The sequence below is a fragment of the Denticeps clupeoides genome, chromosome 1 (genome assembly GCF_900700375.1).
Source record: "Denticeps clupeoides chromosome 1, fDenClu1.1, whole genome shotgun sequence".
Lineage (NCBI taxonomy): Eukaryota > Metazoa > Chordata > Actinopteri > Clupeiformes > Denticipitidae > Denticeps > Denticeps clupeoides.
Genome location: NC_041707.1, coordinates 23,737,208 through 23,761,582, shown reverse-complemented (window position 1 = coordinate 23,761,582; position 24,375 = coordinate 23,737,208). Strand labels below are relative to the sequence as shown.

The window sequence follows — 24,375 nt, the reverse complement described above, 5'->3', positions numbered from 1 at the left end:
CCCTGCAACAAGCATGCCATCATAAAGAGTGTTCAGCTCAAGTCTCCTCAGAGGTCAAGACTGAGCACTGATAATGTGAATATGCTCACATTTTTGCACTTTAAAATAAACTGATAGAACTAAAGCAAGCACTCCAGACAAAAGAGCACTCCAATCCTGTAGCCTTTGAATATTGTCACAGGGGGAATTCGATGACGCACTTGCAGACATACTTTCGGCGTAGGGATGAGCCGTCGTACCGGTAGAGGACACTGGGCGAGCGGGGCAGGAGGACCGGGGGCGCCTGGCCGGCGAGGAATGAGGAAGTAATGGACGCGCTGCAACGCAGCGGGGAGTCAGTTCGGGATCTTTGGGAAGGACCGGGGCAGAGGAGAACCGGAAGACGGCGGGTTTCAGGATGGTTCGGTATCTTTGGGAGGACGGGAGTAGGTCTTGGGCGGCAGAAAGGTAGGGGAGTATGGAATCCCGTCTTAACCGAGGGGTCAGGTAGGTTCAAGGTCAGGAAGAGGTTGTAGTCAGGAAGTTCCGGTCGGGGTTCCTTTCGTGGTTTCCAGGGGATCAGGCAATTCTCGAAGTCGTGGGCAGGCGAAGGTCGTATTACGGGAATCTCAATTATCGTAGGTTGTGGGTGAGAGAGCTAGCGTCTCTGGCGAGTAAACTCATACAACTCATTTAACTCATACAAAGAGCGGGCGTGTCTCCTTGGTGTTACCTCCCTTTTATACTTGCCACCGCCCGCTTCCATTTCCTCTTCCGGGTTGCCATCTCCCAGGCTGGTGAGGTGCCCTCTAGCGGGCTGGAGGCGCGTTGGCCATGACAGAGCCCCCCCTCTTAGGCCCGGCTCCTGACGGGCCCGGTAGATCAGGGTGTGGGTCGGAGAGCCGTTGCGACGCTGCGGAGACGGAGGCGGAGACTGGGGAGGTTGCAGAGGGGATGGGTGAGCCTGGCGGAGGTGGGAGACACGGAGGACTGGGCCGATGCGGAGAGGCACTCGGAAGGGTCCACGTTTTTGGGGACATGGCTTGGGTTGAGTGGTGTGGCCGAGTCGTCCCATAGCGACATTCTGGGGACAAGAATGATTCGCTGCTGTGGCATGTCGAGGGTTGTGGCGGACGCATTGGTGTCCCCACTGTTTAATGGTGCCTGTGGTCCAGTCAATGTGGGGTTCGTGGGCGGTCAGCCAGGGGTAACCCAGCACGATGGGGTCATGGGGAGTCGTGGTCAGATAAAAGGTCAGGGTTTCGATATGGTTGGGCTCAAGGCAGATTAGTAGGGGTTTGGTTTGGAACAGGACCCGACCCGAGCCCAACGGGCTTCCATCCAGCCCCCTGACTGCACGTGGTGGGTTACACCGGGTGACCGGGAGCTGGAGTTGGGTGGCCAGGTCGATATCAATTAGATTCATGGCTGCTCCAGAATCCACCAGAGCTTGTCCCTCATAACGGCCAGGTTCGGGTGTCCTCCAGCAGATGGTGATGGGAAACAAGCAGCGGGTGGTAGAGCAGGGGGAGGCTTTGGTGCTCACCAGGGGGCTCTGCGCCTCGGGTGAGCAGGGAAGACGAGCTCGGCCAAGCTGCATGGGTTCGTCGACGTCCAGGGGGGGCGGAGTCGTCGGAGCGTCCGGCCAGCGTGCTCTGGGGGCACTAGGGAAAGGGGCGTGGTTACGCCGTTCTCGGCCGCGCTCGGCGAGACGTCGATCGATGGACGTGGCCAGCATGATTATGCTGTCCAGCGTGGTTCCCCAATCGCGATTCACCATCTCGTCTTTCACCGCCTCGCGGATGCCTTGGTAGAACGCGACGGGGAGCGCGGCGTCCGTCCACTCACTGTCGCTCACCAGGGTTCGGAATTCAATCGCGTAATCACTTACGCTCCGATTTCCCTGGCGCAGCGACATGAGCCGCAGCGACGCAGCGCGCCGCCCGGTTTCGCCCTGGAACACAGTCTGGAGGCGGTCCAGGAAGGCGGGGACAGAGAGGCAGACCGGGTCACGTCGTTCTACCAGCGGCGTGACCCATTCCAGCGCGCGTCCCGTCAACCGGGTAATTATATACGCGACCGCCGTCTCGTCATCGGGAAGGTGTGCGGCTTGGAGCCGAAGTATCAGACGGCACTGGGTTATAAAACCGCGACATTTCTTGGGGTTACCGTCGTAAAGCGGAGGCGGTGCGAGGCCCGCCAGTGCAGACGTAAGTGGGAGTGGCGGGGGAGCCGCGGCCGCGGAAACTAAATGACCGGGTCCACCAGGTTGAGACTGCAGCGCTTGGATCTGCGCCGACAGACCAGCGAGTGTGGAGCTAACCTTTATAAGCGCGTGCTGCTGCTGCAGTTGCATGTCGCGTTGGTCCTGGATCGTGGCTTGCTGCAGCTGCAGGGACGTGATCAGCTGGTCCAGTCAGGAAATGGCCCGCTCTTACTGTCACAGGGGGAATTCGATGACGTAGTTGCAGACATACTTTCGGCGTGGGGATAAGCCGTCGTACCGGTAGAGGACGCTGGGCGAGCGGGGCAGGAGGACCGGGGGCGCCTGGCCGGCGAGGAATGAGGAAGTAATGGACGCGCTGCAACGCAGCGGGGAGTCAGTTCGGGATCTTTGGGAAGGACCGGGGCAGAGGAGAACCGGAAGACGGCGGGTTTCAGGATGGTTCGGTATCTTTGGGAGGACGGGAGTAGGTCTTGGGCGGCAGAAAGGTAGGGGAGCATGGAATCCCGTCTTAGCCGAGGGGTCAGGTCGGTTCAAGGTCAGGGGCAGGAAGAGGTTGGAGTCAGGAAGTTCCGGTCGGGGTTCCTTTCGTGGTTTCCAGGGGATCAGGCAATTCTCGAAGTCGTGGGCAGGCGAAGGTCGTATTACGGGAATCTCAATTATCGTAGGTTGTGGGTGAGAGAGCTAGCGTCTCTGGCGAGTAAACTCATACAACTCATTTAACTCATACAAAGAGCGGGCGTGTCTCCTTGGTGTTACCTCCCTTTTATACTTGCCACCGCCCGCTTCCATTTCCTCTTCCGGGTTGCCATCTCCCAGGCTGGTGAGGTGCCCTCTAGCGGGCTGGAGGCGCGTTGGCCATGACAAATATGTTTATTTAAATAATATGTATGCTTACATTTAATTCTAAAGAAAGACTGTTTATTTTTGTTTTAACTATAATGCATCACTGTTTACATTATTATTTATGTTCCAAAAGGCAGTACCCATTTGTTTATGTTCCATTTATGCACAGTATTGTTTGTTTATGGTTTTTGTCTTTTCTTTTTTTTAAAGACAGCAGTAAATAAGAGGTAAAAACCTCTAAATAATGTGATTGTCTACATTGTGAAATAATCGTGATAATCGTGAAACCGTGATTATTTCCCAGACGATAATCGTGCCATCAAAATCTATAATCTATATCTATCTAAAGTGTGTCATTTCTTTGGGGGGCCGCACAGTCCTTCATATGCTCACCAGAGGTAGCCTGACTGACCCTTTGTGACCATATGATGGTGCAGTTGGCCCTGGGTTCCTCCTAATTCAAGTCAATGCTAGACCTCATGTGGATGGAGTGTGTCAGCAGTTCCTGCACTGATGCTATAGACTGGCCAGTCCGTTCCACAGAACTGAATCGAATAGAGCACATCTGGGACATCACGTCTCTCTCTATCCTAAGATTTTCTTGGGGACACATTGAAGGTGTCTGCCACATCAGTAGTGGATCTGGTCTTGATAATTAACACTTAGGTGAACCTTAGGCATGTTTGCAGAGGTCTAGTTGCAGTTGATGTGAAGATCTAGTGAACTGGGGTTCTTTTTTACACACCTGAGAACTAATTGATCCATTATTAGTCACAGGTGAAGCTCATATGACAATGCATTGGTCTTTGCAAAAATTGACTCAATATGCTTCACCAAGCTTTGAATATTAGAATACTTTTTGACAGTTTCGTTTTGCACTGAAACATTATTACAAAAGCTGTTGGGAATAAAATGAGCCATTTCTTGTAAAAAAAATCTTGATAAGAAATATATTTCAGCAACACTTGAGGTCAACTTGTACAGTACTTGTCAGTATAACAGATAAATAAACAGCCTGAACCCTGATCAACATAATTGAAGGGAAGGGTTTTTTTTTAAGTAGACCCTTAAATGATACATTCTAGTGAATTTTGTGGAAATAAATGGGCAACATTCAGACATAAGACAAACAAACCCAGTATAATCCTATATTTTCAGCGCCATCTTTGTGCAGACCACCAGAGCTCTTGAGACCCTGGGCCTTGTAGGCTTGTTCAGTAATCAATCCCTGCTTTTAACTAGGCACTTGTCTACCCACCTATTGCTTGTATAGCATACTGAGACTAAGATACTACAGCCAAACCAAGAAAGTCCAGTAGGTCTATTTATTCAAAACAATTTGCTAAATGATAGAAGTTAAATACAAAAGAGATAACAAAAACAAACAGATTACTTTAGCTTCTCAGGTGAGATGGTTGGCCTGACGGGTAAGGAAACGGATCTATAATTGGAAGGTTGATTGAATCCCCAAAGTGCCAAGGTGCCAGGTATGATGGGATAAAGGCAGAGGACACATTTCATTGTTGTGTTTAGACTTAAGTTTTACTTGGTGGTTAAAGCCTGTAGCTAGCACAGTAAAGCTTTGTTAAATCCAATTTAAGAGTTTTTAAGACTTTTTAAGGATCCATGGAAACCCTGCAGCCATACATGACCATACCTCACCTATGTATAATTCTTTCATTTACACCTCTAGAATGTGAAAGGCACACACACACACACACACACACACACACCCTCGTGTGCAGTCTTATTTTGTGATGTCCAGAGGGATGGCTCAAGACAGCCACACTGAGGTTATCAGAGCCCACAGCTATATTTATAAACCTGTCTGCTTCCACAAATAATGGTATCTAAGACGTCCCTGCAAGCAAATGACCAAAAAGGACTCCAAGAGAAAAAATATTAAGGTAAATTGTAACATTTAGTCTACGCATTCAATCTTGTATGCAAAAGCCACAGGCTTCCAGAAATATCACTTGAATACTATTATTAATATGTCATACTCATGTACTCATCCAATACTAAAAAACCGAATCCTTTAAATTCAACATATGTATTTGTTAAATTAACTTTCAGTACTATGTTCATTATTATATAATTGGGAGCCTAAATGCAAATATTTGCCATTCAGTGTGGCTCTGCTACTACAGAGGCCCACATACTATTTTTTACTCTGTATTTTGGTTTTACCCAAATTTTCCCTGTTGCTGTTCTGTGCCTTATTTGCTTCATTCTTTTTGTATATCAATTGTGCTTATGGCTGTCAGGATTGACGGCACCTGTGGACTCACCTGTGCCCAATCAGGACGGTGGTTTTAAAGGCACTGTAGAGCAGCCGGTCGGTGCTGCGACATTCATTTGCGAACCCTGCAATTATTGTGTGCGGGTTATTTTTGGCTCTCCCCTTTATTTCCCCTGTTGTTTCCCAGAATGTCCCGCCTTTGTGCTTCCTTCCCTCATCAGAATGTCGCAGCCCAAACCAAAAGTGCAGAGACAGAAAGCAGAGGAAAACCAAGAAGAGCTCAGCCAGTCGTGGTGAGTGCAGGCGCCAGTGGGGAGCGCTGATGGTCGCTTAAGGTGTTGGGAAGATCCGCGGCGAGATGAGCCCCCACGTACTGGTTGAGCGTTTTCTTCCCGGCGATATGGGGGTTCGAGCCGTGGTGAGCAGCGCCGTGGTATGATGTCGATCCCCGGAATGTCCGCAAAACCAGGAAGCGGCAACGTCCCAGCAAGAAGACCCAGCACTGGCAGGTGACTAGAGGGTCGCGCCTCCCATGATCCTGGAGTCCCCTGAGGAGATCCTGAAGAACCCAGAGAGGGAACCAGACAACCCTCTCTTTTGTCTGTCTGTCTGTGTGTGCGTTTGTCTTGTGTGCGTATGTCTCCCCAACTTCCCATTTTTATGTCCACCAGATGGCGACCCAGCAGCAGAGCCGAAACCCAAGGGAGGAAGCTCCTGCCCCGACTATGCCAGTCCGGGACGAGGTGGCACCAGGGATGTGCAGCTGATAGGGCTGCACATGCCCAGACTGGGGTGCGGTGAACAGTCACACGGTGAAGGGTGAGAAGCTGACCTCACTGCCAGCAGGGACATGCAGCGATAGGGGCGGCATGTACCTAGAAAGCACCACCCAGAGGTGCGGTGAACGGTTGCCAGCAGGGACATGCAGTGCGAGGGGCCAGCCAGAGGGTCCGGGTCCACCAGTGGGAGGACACAGCAGCGCAGGAGCCCTGTCAGGATTGACGGCACCTGGGGAGTCACCTGTGCCCAATCAGGTGACTCCCCAGGTGCCGTCAATCCTGACAGGGCTCCTGCGCTGCTGTGTCCTCCCACTGGTGGACCCTCCCACTGGTGGTCACCTGTGCCCAATCAGGACGGCGGTTTAAAAGGCACTGTGGAGCTGCCGGTCGGTGCTGAAACATTATTTTGTGGACCCTGCAATTATTGTGTGTAATTTTGTTGTGAGTTCTGGCAATCGGGTTAATTTGCAGGTTAATTTGCAGGTTAATTTGGTTCTTCCCTTTATTTCCCCTGTTTTCGGCCATCATGCCTGGGTTTGTTTGTATTGTAATAAATCATTGTTTTCCCGAATGTCCCGTCTCTGGGCTTCCCTCCCTCATCAGCTCACGGACGTACCAATGGCCCATTTCTTCACCTACACCCAGGCTTTGCTTAGAGTTTATTTTTTTTACATTTCCAACCACAGTTTCATTGGTAACTTGTGCAATCGAACAGTCTGTCATTGATTGTATTTGGTTTTAAGGGCACTTTCAGACTGCTGCATAAACCCACTAATGCTAAGCAAGCAAGACCATAATGAATTTTTAATGGGGGCCAACCTTATTATAAACTAGCAAACAAGGCTTTACTTCAAAATACATAAGCACATTACATGAAGAGGTAAGGACCGAGGTGTAAAAAGCAAAATGTAATGCAACCTGTACATAGACAAGACCAAATAAAGACTAAGGAAACTAAGGCACTGGTGAATCAGGAGAATTGGGAGACACAGGTGACAGTGTAACACTTACCATTTTAAACAGGTTTTAAATCAGTATGATTTTTAGGACATGCATTTCTCTTTACCTAACACCTGTACATTTGTGCATAATTGCCCCTGAAAGATTTTAGAAAGGTGATTATTTAAAGCTGTACATTTGTATTTAACAAAATTCTCCCTTATTAGACTTGCATAGACTAGAATAAATAGTACAGTTACTGTGTCATTAAATGCATACAATTCTGGAAACTAGAATGAACTACTTTAACATTTCACAAAATGTACTATTTAATGTCTTGCACATAAAGTACCAGCAAATTGCTTCCTCCTCAGTCTTGTATGAGGTCATGCTGTCCTCAAGTGGAAACAAGGAGAAGAGCACTTTTTTTTCATATTATAACCCACAAATATGTTAATATATATATAATAACTGACACTGACTCAAATGTATGTACAGTATATCTACAATATAACATGTAGGCTGTAAAATCTGCTCAAATCTATATTATATATTTTATATTATATAGAAAAGTATAAAATATTCTTTCATGTAAAAAAGTAAAGTGATAAAAAAAATCTAGCTTCTGTGGTTAAGATAAAGAATGATAGATACGACTCTATGTACTTTCATCAAATATTCAAGACTACTTCATTAGAACTTCAGAGAATATTCTGCAGTAGCTGAAGACTCCTTGAAACCTAAGAGCATTTGTGCACTGCACAAGTCTGACTGTGAATGATTAAGTGTGATCCCTGGGCTCCGAACTGAGAGCTGTTGGTCATTAATCCCAATCTAAACACGGTTTTAGTGGGTTGCTCCATTTACACAGTAGACTAGCAATGATCACAAGGTCAACCATGTTTCAAGAGCATAGAATTAAAACCAGCTTCAGGCCAGAGCATACCCCCATGAATGCACTTTAATTTAAATGCTAATTAGTAGCTAAGCTCGAGACGTATTTAAGGGTCCAGAAAAATATTTTTTTTTCCAAAATTAGACTTCAAACCTCAATTAAATTCACTCTTTTTAGAAAGACTAGGGAAATACTTACATGGATGAGGCTGGTTTTGGCTGAGAAAAGTACTTTTTCTCTCAAAGTCAGCAGGTGTTTGCAAAGGCAAAGTCTGACCTACTTCACCAGTTCTGAAGGGCAGCTCTGGCAACTTCAGCAAACGTTCTACTTCTACAGGATTATCTACCTCACCTGGGTTAGGCAACGGTTTACAAAAATATCTGAAGGTACAAAAATGCAATTACAGAAAAATTCAGTTTCCCTGTGTGTGTCAAATACATGCGAGTAGTTTCTGTGTGTTGCCCTGTCCTGTGGTGCTGAGCGTGGCAATGGCAAAATGACAGCTGCTCTCCCTGCAGTCAGCACGAGTCGGCGTGTTTGTTCTGTACTGTGTTTGTCAGTGTAAACACCAGAAGGACTATGCTAAAGTACAGCCAGAAAGCATTTCTGGTCAGATGGAGGCAACACTTAAACTATAATGCCTAAAAAACCTTAATACTAATAGATTGTGAAACAATTGAGCTGTACAGAATGACAGCAAGACCAGTGTCATGTTCAGTTCTGAATCTAGAATTCATCATCACTGCCAATCACATTGGGCTGAGCATGACTGTCCATCTGTCCGGTTCTTTCTGTAGGGCTTCTGTGAGATACAGGATTTACAGTGTGGGTATTAGGTTTGTTTTTCCTTTTGCTATTCTTGTTAATGTCAGATGAAAAAGAAATAATTTGCCCCCTGAGATAAGAGTTCCCAAAGTACCAAACTGGTGGTGCCATTATTTCTATTAAATAAAAGAAAAAAAATCATCTATGGTCCTGGAGATAAATTGACAGAAATCATCGTCAGACAGAAGAAGGGAGTTGAACTTCCAGGGAAGGGGTCAACGCTTGTTAGAGGCTAGACAAATATCCATTTATACTGAAGCATGATCAGACATTTCAATGTTCATGTAGTCAACATCAATGATATATGAATTTACCACAGTCAATTAAGAAATAATCAATTCTGGTATAAGCATGATGTACTGGAGAAAAGAAAATTGGATAGCATTCCTTTCTCGCCAGGGGTCAACGGCAAACTGTGACATAAAATCAAGAGCACAATTTAGATCACCTCCCAGAATCAATAAATCCATATTCAAAAAAGGAAAGTTGTTCAATAATTTATCACCAAAATCTATATTTGGAGTTAAAGACCTGATTCACCCAGGAGCTATGAAGCATTAAATGTTCTTTATTGCAAAGATGGGCTTCCTGTATAATACTACATCAAAATGTAAATAGTTTACATGGGCCAGAACTTTGGATCTGTGGTTGAAAAAGTGAAAAAAAAAAACTTACAAAATATATGTGTATACACACAAAAATAAGGGGAAAAAACAGCGAGCTAGCACCCATTCCAAGTACTGTATAATAAAGTCATCTATTTAATCTTTAGGGGCAATTAGTGATTTTATGTATTTTTTAATCATGCAACAGTCATTAGAATAGTCGACTATTCGGTAAAATAATCACCCAAATAATCATTAAAAAAACAATCGCTCAAATAATCACTAGGAATCGATAATGGAATAAAAAAACTACCGGATCGATATGATCCATCAATAATGGCAGTGACATTAATAATTTCTTATCAATTCCCATCCCAACATACAAGACATAACAAAATGCATTCATCCAACAAAAGAAGTGAGTTCAATGAACACCGGTCATCATATACTCAATGACAGGAAGTGCGAAGTAGTACTTCAATTTATCAGACAAAGTGATCAACCAGCCGCAAAAACATCTATATAATATTGCATATGTGCCTCTTATTTTCCAAAAACAGCGCTTATCCATCTGACACTTTGACAGTATCTAGCAACCTCAAATGCCTCTAAATCTTGCCATTTGTATTGTTAATTAATTCTGATTCTGATTGAAATCTGGGAAAATTCTGAGTCGTACTCTTTAGTGCAGTACAATTCACACAGTGTGCAGAAGAGGTCACAACCATCATGGGAATAGCTTTAAGTGTACATGCACAATGTTTAGTTAGGTGTATCGGCTCACTTCACATAGTCAAATCATAATCTAGTGCTTCTCCCATGCACCACAACTCTAACCACAACACAACAGGAAAAAGACCTGCTGGTTTAGGAAGTGCCTTGGCCCTTGTCAGTATTTCTACAGATTTTCCCAACTTCCAAGAACTGACTGTGCACTTTATACCAAATATATCCCACACCATGACAGGTTCCTTTGTAACTTCTCTTCAACTGTCTGTGGTTTAAAACTAACTGGCATATGAAACAATGCTGTTCAAGTGCAAGATGACATTTTTTGAAGGTCAAGGCATATGTGTAATTAGGCTATTTCTGTTTGTGTGGAAAAATGCAGTATGTGCAGAGTCCTCCTACACTTATTCAACTCCTGAATGAGTCATGCACACAAGCCAAACCATCAGCATCCCCAACAAATTGTGTAGAAGAGTCGCACTTCACAAGCATTATGTTAGTGAAAGAGCAGAGTTTGTCACAGTGGAGCTTTCAGGAGCCGAGCTCTCCCTATGCAACACGCAGCATAGCAGTGCCTGTCAGATGTTATTCTTGTGAAACACAGGCACTTGAATGCTGAGAGGGATGAATCTGGGTAATTAATGGTGGGCATTAGAGTGGGCATTGAAGTGGTACTCCAGCCTTCTGCCCTGCATGTGTAAAAGGAAAAAAAGAGCATTCATCCAAGCCCATAATACCTCAGCTGAAGGGAGACAAGCCTCTTATAAAAAGTTCAAGTACGCTTCATAAGAACACATTCACCACATCCTCATGGACCACTGAAAGCATCACAAAGGTCAACATTACAAAAGTATGGACAATCAGGTTCAAGGTATTTGTTCAATTCATAAACATACAGCTGTTAAGTAGGCTGAAAATACCAGATATGCAGAACCAGAACAGGTCAGAACACAGACTGTATCACCTACAATCACTGTATCACCTTTGGTATCTTCAGAGCATATTGTAAAATCTGGGTTCCCCAGGTTTCTGCTTACAGAGCACAAAACTGTCTCCACTATGATCTATTGCCTCGAAGACAGACCCGGACTCTCAATTCATTTTGCTCTCAACCTGCTCCACAATACATTCATAAAATATAGGTTAGAAATTAGACTAACTATATATAACCTTCCACATACGTGCTATACAGTTACACAAACATGATGCACCAGCTCCATTAACATCTTTTTTTTTTTTAAATAAGAGCACAAGATGAGGATTAAATATGAGAGAATAGAGGCTATATTAACACTGGCAGCTCATCATTAATGACTCGGTCAGTGCAGTCAATGACGAATGCTTCACAACTTTTGCCCTGCGGTTAGCAAACTGCCCATTTAACAACAGCAGATATCTAGCTTCCATTACAAAATGCAAATTTCTCTGCAGTTTATTAACTACTTCCTCTTTATTATGTTAATATAAATAGCATTTTACAGTATACTTAATCCCTGCTTGTGAAGTATTTTTCAAAGCCTACCTTGTCTCTTTCTTCTTTGTTTTGGCTGAACGGAGAATATGACCATCAGTGCACCCATCTTGTGTCCAGTACCAGTGATTCAGAAGTCCTGCTGTGGAGCCTTTACCTTGGCGCCTGCCAAACCCTTCTGCCCAGAGCCCTGGCCACAGAGATAATTCTCCTGGTGCTAACCCCACGACTCCAAGCTTCCGTTTTTATAATTAAGTACACCAAGACACTGCAGACTGGATGCTAAAAAGGAAATCTGCAGCTGATCGCTGACGCCCTCGTGATTTTCTGAGTGGTGGCGAGGCTGAGGTGACTTTTTTGACGTTGTTTTTCTTTCCCCTGTTAGACTGCGTTACTTTGTACCAGTTGAGCAACTAGATTAATTGTGCTCTGTGCTTCCAGCGAATGCTTGCTGCACTCTGTGCCATAGTGCTGCCAGAGCGAGAGAGAGAGAGAGAGAGAGAGAAGGGGGGGGTATGGAGGGTGGGAGTAGCATGAATACCATGAGTGGTGCATGTTCTGCTGAATACGTATTTTTCACTAGTTCCTGCTGAAAGATAGAATATGAATGTGTCATGCAAATGGAGTGAAAACACACAGCGACAATCCAATGACACTCCAATGAATATCTTTAGAATACAAAAATAACATATCCTATATTTAGTTGTCAGTGTTTAATACAATTAATTTGATAAAAGACAAGACAATACTACTGAATATTTGTTATGATAAAAATTAAGCAAATGCTTTGCATGCTCAAATGCATGGATGATGATAAATACTCCTGATGATATTTCATTCATGTTGATAGTGTACCCTATTAGAAACCCAGCCTACTGGGGATGGTGCTGACAGTGTATTTCTTGGTGCCGGTCCCAATCCCAGGTAAATGGGGAGGGTTGTGCCAGACTGGTTGATACACTATGACGACCCCTAACCAGAGCAGCCGAAGGAAGAAGTGTAGCCTTTTAGCCATCCTCTGTATTTAGGTTAAATTGGTTAGTTCCATTGCAAATAAAGATGACGATTAAAATATAATTGACACGTCCACCACTTTTGAAGTACTGCAACAGAAAAAGAAACAAATTATGATATAGCGCTGCTTTTTTACACAAGCATTTAAAAGTGTATCTTAAAAGTATTCTGAATACTTTATGTACTGTAACATTCTTTGATGTTTAAAGCCTAATCATTCAAGAGGTCCTATCAATCACTACAATAAATCAACAGTTGTTCCATTTACTCCACACAAAATAATGTATATTTCAACCATCAGCTGTGACTCATGTAGTTTCCATTCACCTTTAAGCTTGCTGAGTTTAAGCTGTTGATCTTATATCTCCTGCATAGACTTTGCTTGTTCTAATTTAGCTGCAAGATCTGCTTCTGCATCTGCTCATTTACTGGAAGCTTTGGAGTTAGCAGCAGATGCATTATCAAACCCCTCAGGCTCTTCTGAGATGACAGTTGCAGTGTTCGTTCCACCAAAGACAGATTGATATTCTTCTTTATTTAAAATCTTTCACACTCTTTCCTTTTCGATCGCTGTTTTAAATGTACCAGGAACAACACATTCTTCCATCCGTTTACTCACTAAATCACATATCTCGGTTGTCAGTGTATTACAAGCATCCTGTTTTTGCACAATCTCTGGAGTGTAAGTCGAATTGCGCTGGAGTGGCTCATAATTCTGATTTACACAATCAAATCCATGTTGAATGTGTTGAATTATCTTATCCAGATCCTCTTTCAAACAGAATTTCTTGAGACCTTTCCTACATTCCTTTGCAATTTGCTTCCAAGCTTTGTAAAATTTCAAGATTGCTTTTACGTGTCTTTTAGCTTCTTCTTCACGCATCTGCTTGCCTCATTCAGTGAATCGCCTCTGACGAGAACCAGCGAGGACTAAATTGCGTGAGGACTAAATTTTCTTCTGTTGGAGGTTCTTCAGATAAGTCTCTCTCATCAGTGGATTTACTCCTTGCTACTGACATTGTTCACATAATTCTAAATCACATTATTATAATTTTAACTGAAAGTGAGCTATACCTTTAAGAGTGTTTTATTACCTCACACTTTAGACATTAAAACATCAACAAAAAGGAGCAATAGGCCGATCACAAATAAATACGGTTTACACTGCAACTAAATTTCCAGACTTATGCTTACTTGATTTACACAGGCTTATCTAAACCATCTCATTTCACAAGTGATTATTTGCTCTTGAAATAAGGCCATTAACATTCACTTCAGAATAAACCATTTAAGACATTTAAACCCATATTATGTCAAGCTTTTAACTCAAAGCTTCATTCCCAACGATTACACTTTGGACAAAACACAAGACCACATGGACACACACATCATCACAAACACATGAACGACCCACATTATAGAAAATATAATGAATACAATAAAATCTTAATATTTATATCAAGAAAAATATAAAAACACATAAAATGACAATTGTGGTCCTTTACATGCATAATTGTGTAATTGTTAGGCAGGGCTCTGATTCAGGTTGATGGGAACCTCAAAATAAACAATACATGAACCTGTCAGATAAGAAAGTTATCTTTTTCCTGGCTTTCAAACCAAAAAGCTTTAGAAGCACAGGCAGTGAAATATCAATCAATCATATTGGAAGCATTTGAATAGATGGTAAACATTCCAGAAGCTTTATACAATTTTATTTATATTTTATTTAAAATGTTTGTATTTATATTTTTCTTCAGATGCCATTGTGATACATAGCCAGCACAAAGTGCACACAACCAGATTTGTCCTCTGCATTTAACCCATCACCTTCATAGCAGTGGGCAGCCATGAAAAGCGCCTGGGGAGCAGTTTGTGGTGATGGAACCTTGCTCAAGGGGACCTTTGTGGTGCCGTGGAGGTTTAGGATTTGAACCTGCAACCCTTGGGTTATGAGTCGATGTCATACCCCAAAAGAACACCAAAGCAGGTCATGTTTCTACAGTCTCAAAATAGTGTTTTAACCTTCATATTTCTTGTCTCTAATGGCTGCATGATTATTTTTTATCAATATTGTGATCACAATTATTAATCATGATTATTTATTAATTTAAGTAAGACACATTTTTATTGCACTTTCTATTCTAAACAAACAATAAGTGAACAAGGCTTTCAGATTTTTGGCAATAAAAACCAGCATATCAACATTTTCTGTCTTGAGAGATGACCAAAGACAGGTCATTATGAAAATACTTTTATTTGTTGTATATTTAACATGAAAGACGAACATCCATTTACCTGCTTATTTGGTCAGAACATACAAGAGGATAAAATAAAATATTAATTGATTCTTTGTTCACTCGTTATTACAGCCATACGTGGTTCAAATGTCTGGCATTTTTGCGCGTACTGTCAGAGAACCCTGTCCAAATATGACTGTGGTATTGATGCATGCTGAGAGGTTGAATGCGGCATCTTTACTTTACTTTACTTTACTTAGCAGACGCTTTTATCCAAAGCGACTTACAAGAGGAAGTGTAGTGTCTATATCTTATGGTGTATATATCTATATGGTTGCCAACTTTTTCAACCCCAAATGAGGGACACATTCTTGCAGGTGCACGCAAAGCCCACGGCATCTCTCACTCTGCCACAATTTGAGGTTGTCGCTCAGTGTATGCTTTCGTTCCCCCCCCCGGTGGTTGGTTATTGAAATGTAAATTTCACAGACGATCAACTTAATTTAATCGTCGCAGCCAAAATCATGAACATGATTAAATTGGATCAATTATGCAGCCCTAGTATCTACTGGCATTTAATGTTCATTTGACAAACACAACAGCTTTTCCGAACACTAAGAGGAGAGAATCCTCTAAATGAATACAGAGGTGACCTCAATGCTCATAAAAATCAATGCACATGCTTAAAATGTTCACTTCTGCAACCAAAAATGACTCCATAATCCATCCTGCTTCCTACATGTCTCCCAACTTGATCTACAATCAAGTAGATCATGCAGCATGCTACAGAAGCAATGCTTTGAAACCTGGCAGAAAAAGAATTTTTTACTGCCAAGAATTGGAGGTGATGTTTCAGTTTGAGGAGTATGGCTTTGTCTTTTCAGACTGCCTAGACCAGGGGTCAGCAACCTGCAGGTCTTTATAATGCAGCTCCATGTGGCTTTGGAAAATAAATATTTTAATTTTCAAAATATTGTGTCTTGAGTTCAGTAATTTAATTGGTTTGTTTATGGTGTTCCAGATATTTACATGCAGCTAACGCTAACACGTGAAAATTCTGAAAGTGATTGTGAAACACTGCAACACAGCACATGTTGACATAATGAAATGTTTCCTCTGCATTTAACCCATCAGTGTGCAGCCATGACAGGCACCCAGAGAGCAGTGTGTGGGGACGGTGCTTTGCTCAGTGGCACCTTGATGGCACCTTGGCGGTTCGAGATTCAAACCAGCTACCAGCAAGTCAAGTCCTTTTTTCCCTTTGTCTGGATGTGTCACGTCATCCGCTTCTACGCGCATAATCTTTCTAGTAATAAAATATTGACACCCCCCAACCCATCCACACACCTGCACACCTGCAATGAAAAAAAAACGACCCATAACCGGAAAGGTTGCCGCTTAAAATCCTGAGCTGCCACTGAGCTGCCACTGAGGTGCCACTGAGCATAGTTCCATCCCCACACACTGCTCCCCGGGCACCTTTCATGGCTGCTCACTAAGGGTGATGGGTTAAAAGAAGAGGACATATTTCGTTGTGTACCCCGTGTGCTGTGCTGCAGTGTTTTACAATGACGATCACTTCACTTTCACTTTCTAAACATTTTCTTTGCATAAATTAAATTTCACAAGCAACATACTAACCTATTTTTTTTAGCAAAAAATCTGCGGCTCCCAGTGCATTCCCTTTTGTGGAAATCAGGTCAAATGGCTCTTTGAGTGTTAAAGGTTGCTGACCCCCTAGCCTAGATGGTTACATCCTAGCATTATTGATTTCAGTCATATTTGGTTTAATAAAATGCCCCAGAGAACAGTCAAGCATATCACAGCTAATTGGCTTTAGCATGAAATGATTGGAATAATGTTCCATGTAATGTAGATTAAACAAATTAATTAAAAATAACATAAATCACAATTTACATAGCATTCTATTAGTATTGTGACTAGCTTTTTAGTCTTATAAAGGAAATATAGCCATTTCATATTCATCATGTGCTGAATTTCATTACCAACACATTTCAACATTTCTTCAACATGATGAGCAGCTGATTAGATAATCAGATGAAGCCTCACTATATTAGGAGAGGATTGAGGTCCACTGGCACACTTGCCTATGAACCAGAAGACCCAGGTTCAAATACCACTTACTACCAGCTTGTAACTCATTTTAAGTCGCTCTGGATAAGGGCCTCTGATGTCGTAAATGTAAATGAATTCTTAAGTTAAAATGACATTATTATATTTAACACTGGGTATAAATGTTTTTAGTATTATTTTATTATAAATATTAATGACAATTGGTATTTTTTGGGGCTTCCTCATCCCAGATCAGAAACTACAAATATAGACCAGGATTTTGTGAACCAACAAGATGAGCCATGAATTCAGTCATGGACTAACTGCCCAACTGAATCAGAAATCGAGTCTCCATTTTTAGTTTCTGATCCAGAATGTCCATCAGTGTCCATAGTTCACACAGAACACAGAATTTTACACAGACACAAGCCCAACAGTTGAGAAATAACAGAGCAGTTTCAGTCTCTAACTTTGTTTAAGTTTATATGTTTGAAGAAACTAAATGTTATGTAAAATGCTACATTTTGAGTTATTTTGATTGCTTTCGCTGCAATAGCCATTATTATGTTTATTCAATAGGACACAAAGGCATGTAGTGCATGAAATGATAGAAAATCAAAAACTTTACATCCTGTAGAGTCATGACTCAATATTCTCCTCAGAATATAGTGAAACAGGGCTCTACTTGTTTAACACAATGCTATGGAATAGAACACCTCATGGAACATCATGCTCAGGGGAGCATATGAAGCACACACAACTGATCATAAACTCAAAACAAAGATATACCCCTGTTATCTTTTTGATCAAAAGTGCTGCCTTTATTCACAGAGCATGGACTAGGCTGAAACATCATCTGTTGAATGCATAACACTCACAAACACATCCCACTTCTCAAATGTGAGTGTGAAGTGAAGAAATTCAGACTTGTCACAGTGTTATTAGCCTGACGGAGTTCTGAAGATGGCAAGAAAGCTCAAGATGCTGTAGGCTGTACTGCAATCTACAATGCATAAAGAAATGTTTGATCTGCAGTCAGTACAGGGACCGACTCAACCTCTGCAGATGCATTTACAATAATATTTTTAGGTAGCCACACAATATAATTTCAAATTTGAAAGGCATGTAAAGGTAGTCTGTCATGCCACACTGACCTGAAAACATAGAATCAATTTGTTGATTACTGCAGCTCGCCATATCCAGAAAACAGAGCCTTAACCACACCCCAGCTCATTACGAAGCTCAAATATAACATGCTCCTGCTGCTCTGCTTTCTTGCACAGCCACATTACCTGTCTTAGTGAACTAGCGAGATAAAGTGGCCAAGGTGTGTGTGTAATCAACCTGGCAAAGGCATAGGCTGCCATAGACTTCAGCTGTTTGTAAGCTAATGAATGGGTGGACATATACTGTATAATTAGTAGCAGGAAACAAGAGCGTAATAAAGAGAGCGTAAAATAACCCACAAGTTTTCACACTAAGGAATAAAAGGCTTTCATGTTGTTCGTCACAGAGCCACTGGGTGGGAGTAGAAATATCCCAAAAAAAAAAAAGTATCTACCTGCTGCTTTAACACACGCCACTGTTCACAGCTTATTCAGTCAGGTTAAGTAAAATAACGCTAGTCTCTATTGATTGAATTAATAGACCAATTAATATAATGACTGATGTGGGTTCAATTGTTATTTCAAAATGGATATTCCTAAATGACCATAAATCTTTGAGAACTGTATGTGCCACAGCAGGAATATTATAGCTGTAATACATGACCTGCTGATTAACATACACAAAACTCAAACTTGGATCCTTTTCTAGTCACATGAGTAAGTATGTCAAGATATAAAAGCTCAAGGTGGATTTATACTGAAAATGTTCTGGGAAACCTTGGGAACATGGCACCATATAATCTATTAAACAAGTTTGTTCTATGGCCGTCTATGTCCCTTCACCTGAACCTATAAAACCCCAAAGGATAGATGTAAAGAGTACAGAGGAGAGGGTTTAGCACCCTGGATGATCTGGAGAGATTCTATAAAGTTGAATGGATTTATTCTCCTTAGTGGTCAAAGGGACATAGTGCAAGTTATAAAATGCAGGAGTGACAACAATTGTGCCATGCATAGAGGGATACGTTTTTTTATGTAATCTATTTTCAGTTTAGTTTTCAGTTTCAGTTTTCAATCAAAAGTTTGATATTTTTATTTTGATTAAAAGGCTGGTTTCTCTAACCCATTTACTAATACATGTGATTGGTTCATGCTTTGTGTCCTTTCCTTATCTGCACTATCAGAGCTCATGCTGAAGTCCAGGGAAAATACATACATTGCAACAGCAGAGGGAGCGAGAGTCAAACTAATGTTCACAAAACTAAGGATCACACAGAATCAAACACAGTATTTTATAAAACCTTAAATAATTTCATTCTTTTGATCTAATTCTCTGATTATTTCTTACCATTAAACCATATACAATAGATTGTTACAAAAAGGTCACAGCAATATTTTTGTTATGACTGTTAGCTATAGTATAATTAAAACAATTCACAGGATAGAAGAGGGTTCATTTTAAAGCCACTTATGACAATCACTTCACTTCACTTTCACATTTTAATATCCTTCAAATGTTTTTGTTGAAATGTTCCTTAAATAGGAGCAGTGCGAGGTGACTTGACTGCACCATAAAAACAAACACAGGCAGAAATGTAGACTTCTAACCAAGACAATCATGTCTACCCCACAATACAGATCCTACTGTACCTTTTACATATGGACAATATTTACACACTGACGTCAACATTTAGCAGCGGTGGATACAGGAGGTGCTATGTAGAGCGAGAACAAGAATATCCTTACAAATATTAGGCACATATGCAGTTCCACAGAATCACAATGACACTAATGAGCAATTATTTATGAGCCTTTTTTGATCTGAAAAAGTTTTATTGAATTAAGTCATATGTGAACTAGTTCTATGACCATTTGTTTTACTCCTTACATAAGCAACTCTTCTGAAAAGTCATTTTAAATAGTGCCACCATGATAAATGCCTTCCATCCTGGGATAAAGTGTGTGTGCCACTCTCAGCGTCTTTTTCATTTCTGGGCAGTGTTGGATGTTTTGTGATGCTGCCAACACCTGTTTTATTGTCAGATACAGCAGTCTGGGCTGTTCCGCAACATTAATTAATAAAGCTGCTCTGAAAAAATTGCCAGGAGGACTGGAGAGGAATCCATGGGCCACCTTAAATCCTGTACACAACTAAAAACAAGTGAAGCATCACTAGCTAAAATTATTACTAGAACCAGAATTGAACCAATTACAGAGGATAGATTGGTTAAAAAAGGAACATTCACTCTGTTAGCAGATGATTCTTTGCCACTTGTGTTGATGCTGCCAAATGCTCTGAGCAGCAGCAGGTGCCAGGGGGCGTCCAGGCCCTGTTAGGCCATCGCACAAGCACCTCTCCTCTAATGAGAATAATGACCTGCTGTTTATAATTAAAGCAAAATGAAGGGAATGGCATTCAAAGGACATGCTGAGTAGAGTGAGTGCAGACATGTACATGTTTAGCCAGAAACATGCTTGCTATGAGCTACGTATGCATATCCATACACAGTTGCATTGTCTGTTGTGGGTACTCCTTATCACCAGGGGTCAGTGTCGAGGCCGCAAACCAAATAAGTGATTGAATTCTTGTATCTTTAAATTGAGTGCAGACCCCGCAACACTGCCCCTATAAAATTATGCCAGTATTGCATCCGTATCCATATAAATTTCTTTAAACCGATGCAAAGAATGCAGAATACATTTACATTTACGGCATTTAACAGATGCCCTCATCCAGAGCGACTTACAATCAGTAGTTACAGGGACAGTTCCCCTGAAGCAATTTAAGGTTAACCTGGGTCTTCTGGTTAATAGGCAAGTGTGTTACCAACTAGTATTTTACTGACCGTGGCTATGCATACGTACGTAAATAACAGCAAGTATATTTCTGCCTTAAGACAGTAAATAGACCATCCATTGGGGTGGTAGAAGCCGAGTGGGTAACTCATCTATGAACCAGAAGGCCCAGATTCAAATCCCACTTACTAACATTGTGTCCCTGAGCAAGAGACTTAACCCTAAGTTTCTCCAGGGGGGACTGTCCCTGTAACTACTGATTGTAAGTTGGTCTGGGTATGGGTGTCTGAAAAATGCCCCAAATGTAAATCTGTGAATGAGTTTTTTTCCATCCTAAAATCTACTAGTTTGAATGAGATTCATTATTTAAAAAACATTAACAAGAACAAAAGAAAAGTTCTTGGAATGGAAGAAAATGGAAACAAAGCTTCCCATGTGCCTGTTCCAAATCACCCTGCATTGGTTTTGTTGAGTAAAGAGAAAAATAGCCTTAGGACTCTATGCTGTGAGGGCAGTCTGGAACACCTAGCAGAGCATCCTGCCTTGGACCAGCCAAAAGCCCATCTTGGCTCTCACCAAGTGCTTCCAGCCCCACCTGCTACCTCTACAGGCCCATTGTGACATCATGTTTCAATTCCTGCCTACCGCCCACCAGGCAGCTGCACCACCCGAGGGTCAGTTACTGCTCAACATGAAACCAGTGCTGAAAAATACAGCCAACAGGAGTCCTGTCACACTGAACAGCGCGAGATGAAAGAAATCTCCCACAGGATTCAGCTCAAGGTTTGAAGCTGTGTTGCAAGAATTATTTGAAAAGCTGCAAGCCCAACCAGAACTGCATCAGATTTTAGCAGGTGTCACAACCGAGGGTTGAAGGGGGAAGGAAGAACATCTGATCAAAAGGGATTTATTAAAAAACACAAAAGAAACGGCACAGGGGCCAAACACAGGGAAATAAGAAAAACAAGAAACCCTCAAGTGTGTGCCGATTGCCAAGAAGAAAGCAAAAACAAACATAAGCTACGTAATGTCTCTCCCACATTAATGCAACTGTGTTGTCCTGCGGCATTCTCCTTCCTTATAACAGGGCCCTAATCATGGACGCCAGCAGCATCTGTCCATGATTACAGCCCTGTTGTCAGGCTGATTGATGCTGGCTGGGAGGCCAGCTGCACCCTGCCATGACAGAGCCCCCCTTCCAAGGGCTCCACCATTTACATGTACAGCATTTATCAGACGCCCTTATCCAGAGCGACTTACACTCAGTAGTTACAGGGACAGTGCCCCTGGAGCAACTTAGGGTTAAGTGTCTTGCTCAGGGACACAATAAGTGGGATTTGAACCTGGGTCTTCTGGTTCATATGCAAGTGTGTTACCCACTAGGCTACTACCACCCTACCACCACTGAAGGCATCGCAGGACCATCTGGTTGGCCCTCAGACATCATTCGGCATGGTGGCGTCTCCGGACACTCTGCACACATGAATCAGGGCGGTTCCTTTGGGGCACGTGCAGGGCCTCTTGCCACCCTGGTGTCTCTGTGGCACACAGCCCCCTGGAGGCAGACCCAGGCCTGCGCCTCACCCACCCTCCTCACTGGCTAGCGGAGGTTTTAAGCACTATTGGTACATGTGGACGCAACATTATCTGTTATTATTGAGTCTTTTGAAAAGCTTTTGACTCTGGGATCAGTATGGAAATAGTCATCGGCTCAGTTTTATATCTGTTCTAGTTGTAAGCCCACAGGACAGCTCATGTTTAAAAGCCACTGGCGTTTGTAGCAAGTCATCCATTAATCAGCTCAAAACTGTTTTATGCTAATTTATGTAGGACATTACTCCTTAAAGGAACAAGAGCAAAGCTCTTGTTTTTCCAAGGTCACTGAAAAAAATGCTTTCAGAATGCACCAAACTTTACATCCAGACCTGTGCTGAATTTTACTTTGTGGTAACGTTGCATTTACTTTAAATAAAATGCCTTGCAGATGGATGCTCAGGAAACAAATTATCATATGCTTCATTTCAGATGTTGGAAAAAAATAAACCACACTTGTCAGTGTTGCTTGAGAAATAGGCGGTTTTATTTTATTATTTTATACATTTGTCCAAGTGCACCAACTGCAGTGATTTTTCTCATCACTCATATGCTGAGATTAAAGATTTATGATTGAGGTCTTTTTACTTTAATTTATTTTTTCTTCCAGCACATTAATTACAGGCTAGTGCACACAGTCCACACAGACATTTACAACAGTAAACTGATTTACACTGGCCACCTTGGCTGATAGTTCATTTAGAGGGGTTCAAACAAATATCTATAATCCCCAGTATAAATCACTGCGAATGATGGATGAACAGCTTGCTTTTTGGCTGTCACGATTGCGGGAGAAAATGTATGAGGTAGCCAGAGTTAAACTGTGACGCCAATCCAATGGGTGTACTTTCAGTGGCCTGCCCCCAGCCCTCTCTCTCAGGGGCTCCAAAATGATTATTAGTTCTAGTTTTTCTACAAAACACCAAACATTATTGTTCCTGTTCTAGCAATGTAAGACATGTTTTCCACGCCTGCTGTGGTTGCGCCGTTTGGAGGCACCTTAAAAATTTTCTTCTAGTGTGCTTGTGGCCTCAAAATTTTAACTGATTTTCCGGTTGGTAGGAGTAGTGTTTTATATGTGGATGGGTGCAATATTGGTGCTATTGCACTTTTTGAGCAACAGAAAGCATGTCAGTGGCACATTGTTAAAGGTGAGTTAAGTAGTGGGGTTTAGAAATATGCACAGCACTAAGCATCACAATGTGGCGGGTGCATTCGGTAGTGAATGGGTTCTGCTCCCTCATGCCAAGCTACGGATCCACTTTTAGTCACGCAGTTTCACAAGCAAGTCTATTTCCTTGGCTGAAAACTGATCTGGTTTACCAGGTATATGAAGAATCATTAATTGCAACCTGCCATAGAGCTTGTTACCCCTCCTTTTAAGGGTGAGGTGACAAGCCATTCATTTATTACATGTTTTGCCGGATCATTATGTTCCAAAAAACAAAACAAACAAAATGGAAAAGACAAAAAAAAAAGTGTGATCTGGTTTGATTTCGATCTTGACGTCAGATCCACTGTGCCAAGGTACTGTTGAAACGCTTCAGGGTAACCCTTCCCCAGAGATGCCCTGCCTGCTGAAACGTAAGTCTTGGTTTGTCTCTCAGGCCTGTAACTGAGCGCTTTATGTGTTAATGCGATCCTCTGCCTTCTCTTTTCCACCTCAGTGGCATGATAAGAGGCAATGTCACAGCAATTCCGGAGTCAGCAAAAGACCACTGTTATCACAAGAGAGAAGGCTAACCCCGCCGCTAACAGCCAATATGCAGCAAAGAAGAAGAGCAAAAACAATAAAACACAATTTTCATTCTAATATAAATCCTAATTTCTTCTCATTTTCAGTAGATTACAATGTTTACAATTACAAATTGAGATCAAATGTTACAGTGTAATTATTTAAATAAACACAGATTTATGCACTAAGTATTCTATATGCAATGAATTGCTGTAATATGCAGCAGAATTGCTGTTCATTTAATCAAATTAATTCAGCATATGGTGCATACAAATATGTATTTG

At 42.2% G+C, this 24,375-nt stretch overlaps 1 protein-coding gene across 5 annotated transcripts in view; it reads right to left on the bottom strand.

Annotated features, from left to right (window-relative positions):
- kcnip4a (potassium voltage-gated channel interacting protein 4a) overlaps nt 1-24,375 on the bottom strand; it is a 145,884-nt gene that overhangs the window by 60,766 nt on the left and 60,743 nt on the right. Inside the window, exon 1 of one of the 5 annotated variants that reach the window (XM_028978411.1) lies at nt 11,586-11,727. The exons of the other annotated variants lie outside the window; for them this stretch is intronic. Within the exon in view, the coding sequence (XP_028834244.1) occupies nt 11,586-11,643 (58 nt within the window). The 5' untranslated portion in view covers nt 11,644-11,727. Of the gene's footprint in view, nt 1-11,585; nt 11,728-24,375 lie in introns of those variants that run through there. 5 annotated transcript variants of the gene reach the window in all.